Genomic DNA, 6,353 nt, shown 5'->3' on the forward strand with positions numbered 1-6,353 from the left:
AATAAATATTTTTTGCATTATTATTAAATTTTAATTAAATTTGAGTGTAACATATTTTTATAATTTGGACTGAAAAAATCTTATAAGTTTTCTCAAAGATTGTCTTTAAATATAAAAATGCATGTAGTATTAGGTGTATTTCTAAAACATGTCTCTTAGTAATACTATTAGCTTATTTTAAAAGATAAAAATTAAACTAGACACATATCCCATTTGTTTTTCTAAGTTTCACATGTAACTAAAACAATATATTAATTATGGATGGAGATGGAGATGGAGATGGAGATGGAGATAGTGTCACATTTGTCTTTCTAAGTTTCATGTTTGGTGACTCATCTCTCTATAATGTGACCTTTTGGAATCTTCCAAAACTAAAATATCCAAAACAACATAATGTATCTACACCACTAATTAATGTTATGGCCATGGCCACTTCTTACACTAATGCATGCACCAATCAAATAATAATTCTATTTTCTTTTCACTTCTTGGTTACCGACTAATAAGCACACATTTCATAATTTCCCACGTTATTCCAATCATAAGTTTTCTCTTATAAAAACACCATTTTCTATTCTCACTTTCACTCACAATTCACTTCCTTCATAAAACAAAAAAACACAAGAAGAAACACTTCCTCACACTGAAAATCAGGTTAGAAAATCAAATTTTAATACTATCTCATTTTTTAATTCTTCTCTTTCCAATATTAGAGTGTTCATCATTCTAAATTTGAAGCTTTAACAATTTCTTACTATCATTCTAAATTTGAAGCTTTAACAATTTCTTACTATCATTATTATACTATTATCAAAAGAAGCATCCAAAAAAGTTACTCCTATCATCTATCTAAATTTCCAAAATCCACATGGTTGCTATAATAGTAGTAATAAGTAACTCATGATTAAAGAGAAAAAAAAGTGTATACAATTATTATATGTGCCTTGCATTTAGAGCAAAATAGATTAGAATAGAAATTACTAGTGCTTGCAAAAGATGTGTGAAATGAGTGACTTCAAAGCATTATTATCTCTTTCTTCAATTCTTTGATTAGAATCATAATAATGAAAGTTCAATCATTCTTTACACACACTAACAAAATTGACATTTCAACTTCATCTTTTAATTTTTTTGGTCTTACCTAATCACTATTTGTTTTTTTCTTTGCATTGCACTATTTACTAATGTCACTATGTCTGATTTTTGTATTCTAATATCTTTTAATGTTTATTAGGATTGTGACACTCCTTCAATAATGCTTCATTGATCATCCATCTTCAAATCAAATATCATCCACGTTCACACGACGACCACAATCAGAGTCACGACATCAGAGTTTATTTACCTCAACATCCGACCATTGAAGTTGCATTACCTCCATTTCACCACGATTCTCTGCAATATCAAACATTGCGATACAACCGTGTTTAAAACCTTATCAACAACTTTCGTGCATCATCACTTGCATTTGACCGTGATTCTCTGCAAATTCAAAAAACGTTACACACGTCCGCTTTTTGAATCTTGTTAACAACTTTGTCCATGAACTTCATATAAACTAGCCGCATTCGACCACAATTCCCTCCGCAAAATCAAAGATCATCATGGCGCGACCGTAGTTTTCAAACCACATCAACAACATAGTCCTTCCAACTTTGTTTCAATGGCCAACACTTCCAACTTCATTCACCTTTTCAACTTCATAGCAATTTTATCACTCATTTTCCCTCCTTGCAAATCTCAAACAACTGAAACACAAGCACTTCTCCAATTCAAAGATCATTTAATCGATTCGTCGAACACATTAGCTTCATGGAATAATACAAACACTCCATGCAACTTCCATGGCATCACATGTGATCCACCATCTTCCAAAGTCACAGAAATCTCCTTAGACGATAACTTGCTCTCAGGCGAAATTTTTCCATCAATCTCAATACTTCATAGCCTGCAAGTCCTTTCACTACCATCCAACTCCATTTCGGGGAAACTTCCGCCAGAAGTAACCGAATTCACACACCTCAGAGTTTTGAATTTATCCGGAAACGAACTGGTTGGTCCGATTCCGGATTTTTCTGGACTAAGAAGCCTCCGTGTTCTTGATCTCTCGGCGAACTTTTTCACCGGGAGAATCCCTGGCTGGATAGGGAATCTAACCGGACTTAATTCGCTTGGTCTCGGAGAAAATCTTTTTGCTGGAAGTATGATTCCAAAGAGTGTTGGGAGTTTGAAGAACTTGACATGGCTTTACCTTGGTGGTGCACATTTGGTTGGAGAGATTCCAGAATCAGTGTATGAAATGGAAGCACTAGAGACTTTGGATTTGTCAAGAAACAAGCTATCTGGAAACATCTCTAGATCGATTTCGAAGCTGAAGAATGTGTACAAAATCGAGTTGTTTTCGAACAATTTGACCGGCCGAATACCGGAAGAGCTTGCGAATTTAACCAATTTGCAAGAGATTGATATTTCTGCAAACAACCTGTTTGGTGAATTGCCTAAGAGAATTGGTGATATGGTGAATTTGGCTGTTTTTCAGCTCTATGATAACAACTTTTCTGGTGAGATTCCTGTTGGATTCGGTGATATGGAGAATCTCAGAGGCTTTTCGGTTTACAGAAACCGTTTCACCGGTTCGATTCCGGAGAATTTCGGCCGATTTTCTCCGCTCGAAAGCATCGACTTATCTGAGAATCAGTTTTCAGGTTTTTTCCCAAAGTACTTGTGTGAGAAGCAAAAGTTGAAACTTCTGCTTGCATTGCAAAACAATTTCACTGGTAATGTTTCTGAATCTTATGCTTCATGCAAATCATTAGAGAGATTGAGGATCAGTAGGAATATTTTGTCCGGAAAAATTCCGAACGGCGTTTGGTCGCTTCCGAATGCGAAGATAATTGATCTCGGGTTTAACAATTTCAGTGGTGAAGTTTCTTCACAGATTGGTAACTCAACAAATTTAACTGAGGTTGTTTTGATGAACAACAAGTTTTCTGGTAAGGTTCCGTCCGAAATCGGAAAATTGGTAAGTTTGGAGAAACTTTACTTGAGCAACAACAATTTCTCTGGTGAAATTCCACATGAAGTTGGATTATTGAAACAGTTATCCACTTTGCATTTGGAGGAAAATTCTTTAACTGGTTTAATACCTAAGGAGTTAGGCCAATGTTCAAGGCTTGTGGATTTGAATCTTGCATTGAATTCTCTGTCAGGAAGTATTCCGAGCTCGGTTTCGCTTATGAGTTCGTTGAACTCGTTGAATTTGTCTCGAAACAAGTTAACAGGTTCGATTCCTGATAATTTGGACAAAATGAAACTAAGTTCAATTGATTTTTCTGATAATCTGCTTTCTGGCGGAATTCCGTTCGGGATACTTGTTATCGGCGGAGAGAAAGCTTTTGCGGGAAACAAAGGTTTATGTGTTGACAAAATGCCGAGCAGTACGGTAAATTCTGTTTTGAAGGTTTGTGGTAATGATCGTGCTCGTAGAAGAGCTTTCTTTGGCTATAAATATATATTGCTCTTGGTCATTGCTGTTATCTTCCTCGCTGCGGTTTTGATCTGTCGAAGAATGAGGATTCGAAAAGCGAAAAAGATGCTAAAACGTCAGAAGGAAGCAAGTCAAAAGAAATGGAAGCAAGCATCTTTTCACAAAGTGGATATTGATGCTGATGAAATAGGTAACTTGGATGAAGATAATTTGATCGGCCACGGTGGTACGGGAAAGGTTTATCGAGTCGCGTTGAAGAAAAACGGAATGGTAGTGGCCGTGAAGCAGCTAGAGAATGGCGACGGCATGAGGATTTTGGTCGCGGAAATGGAGATTTTAGGGAAGATTAGGCATAGAAATATACTTAAACTTTATGCTTGTTTTCTCAAAGGAGGAACCAATCTTTTAGTTTTCGAGTATATGCCAAATGGTAATCTTTTCGAAGCTCTGCATAGAAATGTAAAAGATGAGAAGGTTGCATGGGATTGGAATCAGAGGTATAAAATCGCGTTGGGAGGTGCGAAAGGGATTTGCTATTTGCACCATGATTGTTGTCCATCTGTTATTCATAGGGATATAAAATCGAGCAACATCTTGCTTGATCAAGAATATGAAGCGAAAATTGCTGATTTTGGTGTTGCAAGGTTTGCCGAACAAACTCAGACGGGTCTTAGCTTTTTTGCTGGCACACATGGTTATATTGCTCCAGGTATGTTCTGATCATGCTTTCAACCAGAAGTTTCAATACATTGTTTGTAGTTTCAAAACTATCTCATGTTTTATACATTCATTATTTGTGACATTTTATTTATATATATTCTGTTGTGTTTTATGCAGAACTCGCTTATTCAACTGAAGTAACTGACAAAAGCGATGTGTACAGCTTCGGAGTAGTACTGTTAGAGTTAGTATCTGGAAGAAAAGCTGTTGAAGAAGAATACGGAGAAGCAAAAGACATTGTTTTTTGGGTTCTGAGTAATCTGCATGAGCGCGAAAGTGTACTCAACATTCTTGATGCGAGAGTTGCATCAGCACATTGTGTCGAAGATATGATAAAAGTGTTGAAAATTGCTATCAAGTGCACAAACAAGCTTCCGACATTGCGTCCTACAATGAGAGATGTTGTTAAGATGCTTGTTGCTTCTGAACCTTCCAAGAAGAAAAATAAAAGACACGGTTTTGAGAAAGATTTAATGTCGAAAGATACAATTTGAATTTTTGCAAGTTGTTTTTCGGTTGAAGTGGACTTTTGTTGAGATGTAATATATGATAATAATTATTATGTTTTTAAGAAGGGTTAGAAATGTATATCATGTATTATTATTAATTGGAAATTGATTTTACCTGAATTTTCAAGGAAACCTGTACTCATGCTGTCAAATAATCCTATGTCATTAGATATTGTCAATGGTTTAGATTCAGCTGTTATTAGTTTATATGCACTTCTTTAATTCTCTATGATGTGTCTTTGCTATATGGCTGACCAAAAGAGGTATTCCTAAGTTGATTTGTTTTTGAGAAGTTTTCGAAATTATCCATACACTGAGTTTTCTATTTTAACTCTTGAAGTCTTCGAAGGTATGGTGGGATTTCTCACCACCTTTCAAAGTTATGGGGGTACACTTTCCTTGCAATAATTTCAAGTTTGTAGTCTTTTACTCTGTTTCCAACGTCCAACATTTGTATATCAGGGAGAGTATGAGATTGCTCGTATTAGATGTTATGTATTTCTTTAGTAGGGTTTGTGAAAAATGTCGTTTGTAATCATGTGTATTAGTTTTATGGTTTGTAATCATGAGTATGAGTTTTATATCATGTAAGGTTATTTATATTGAAATAAAAATAAATGAAAGGACTGTGATTAAAGGAATGTGAGGTCATACATTATTTAAACGTTAATTCTTGGTTGTTATTTAATATGATTAAGTTGTTATATAAGTTGTTACCCAAGTGACATCGAGGGAAGAAATTGAAATAAAAATATTTGAAATTCTACTTTGCTACGATAGAGGTTAAATCCAATGTCTAGGACATACGGTATATCAGAATATTAAATACCACAAAACAAATCATTGAGCAATAAAGAACATAAAGAATTGTTTATTCAGTTCGGTGCAACATCACTTATATTTGAGGGGTTCTAACCCAAGAAAAGAAATGTACTCTCAATAGTTTCAGTACAATCAATTTTAAATGAATAAATCTTGTTCAATGCCTATCTACCTAATATTGCATGTGTCTTTCTATTTAGCACTCCCCTAAATATGCGAATCACTCTCACTTTGTCTTAATCACTAACCCTAGCGATCAATACATAAAACATGTCAAGGATTGTTGAATTACAACTTAACTAACATAACCAACCTCCACGTCTTAGATTTTGAACTTAGGCGTTATAGAGGTGCACAAAAAGAAACAATTACCTAGACTAAAATAACAAAACCTAACACTCCAGATCTTTAACTTTTGCTCGTGATACTTTCGTTGTTAAGATGACTCTATATATATAACAACTCATCTATTGGTCTTTTCTCCAATGGACATTTGAATTGATACCAACTGATTTGATTTTGATGAAGATTTGATTTGCTTTTCAAATACATTCACCAAGAGATTTGATTTGTTTGTAAATTAAATATAATTTAATTCAATTTTATCATGGAAAATCTTTTTAGCAAATCTTACTAAATAACATATTGCTAAAAGATACAACAACAAATTTCCTTGAAATATACTAGAATCACACATATTTACTCACAAAAACTGACTAACAACATGAGGCCAATGATGCACACACGCTATAACAACTTGTCCTACATGATGTCTCTTCACAATTTACATCTTGTTGCTCATGTTGTTTTACTTA

The 6,353-nt window shown here is 34.5% G+C and overlaps 1 protein-coding gene across 1 annotated transcript; it reads left to right on the forward strand.

Moving 5' to 3' along the window:
* The first annotated feature begins 497 nt into the window (after positions 1-497).
* Positions 498-5,008, forward strand: LOC131634932 (receptor protein-tyrosine kinase CEPR2-like). The gene is made up of 3 exons (XM_058905557.1): positions 498-654; positions 1,235-4,196; positions 4,325-5,008. The coding sequence occupies exons 2-3, from the start codon at positions 1,664-1,666 to the stop codon at positions 4,699-4,701; spliced, it is 2,910 nt and encodes a 969-aa protein (XP_058761540.1). The 5' UTR covers positions 498-654; positions 1,235-1,663; the 3' UTR covers positions 4,702-5,008.
* Positions 5,009-6,353: the final 1,345 nt, after the last annotated feature.

The sequence above is a fragment of the Vicia villosa genome, unplaced genomic scaffold (assembly GCF_029867415.1).
Source record: "Vicia villosa cultivar HV-30 ecotype Madison, WI unplaced genomic scaffold, Vvil1.0 ctg.001383F_1_1, whole genome shotgun sequence".
NCBI classification, from domain to species: Eukaryota; Viridiplantae; Streptophyta; class Magnoliopsida; order Fabales; family Fabaceae; genus Vicia; species Vicia villosa.

Coding starts and splice junctions, on each gene's coding strand:
- LOC131634932 (XM_058905557.1), top strand. CDS start 1,664: ATGGCCAACACTTCCAACTTCATTCACCTTTTCAACTTCATAGCAATT. Junction 4,197..4,324: donor ACATGGTTATATTGCTCCAG/GTATGTTCTGAT, acceptor TGTTTTATGCAG/AACTCGCTTATTCAACTGAA.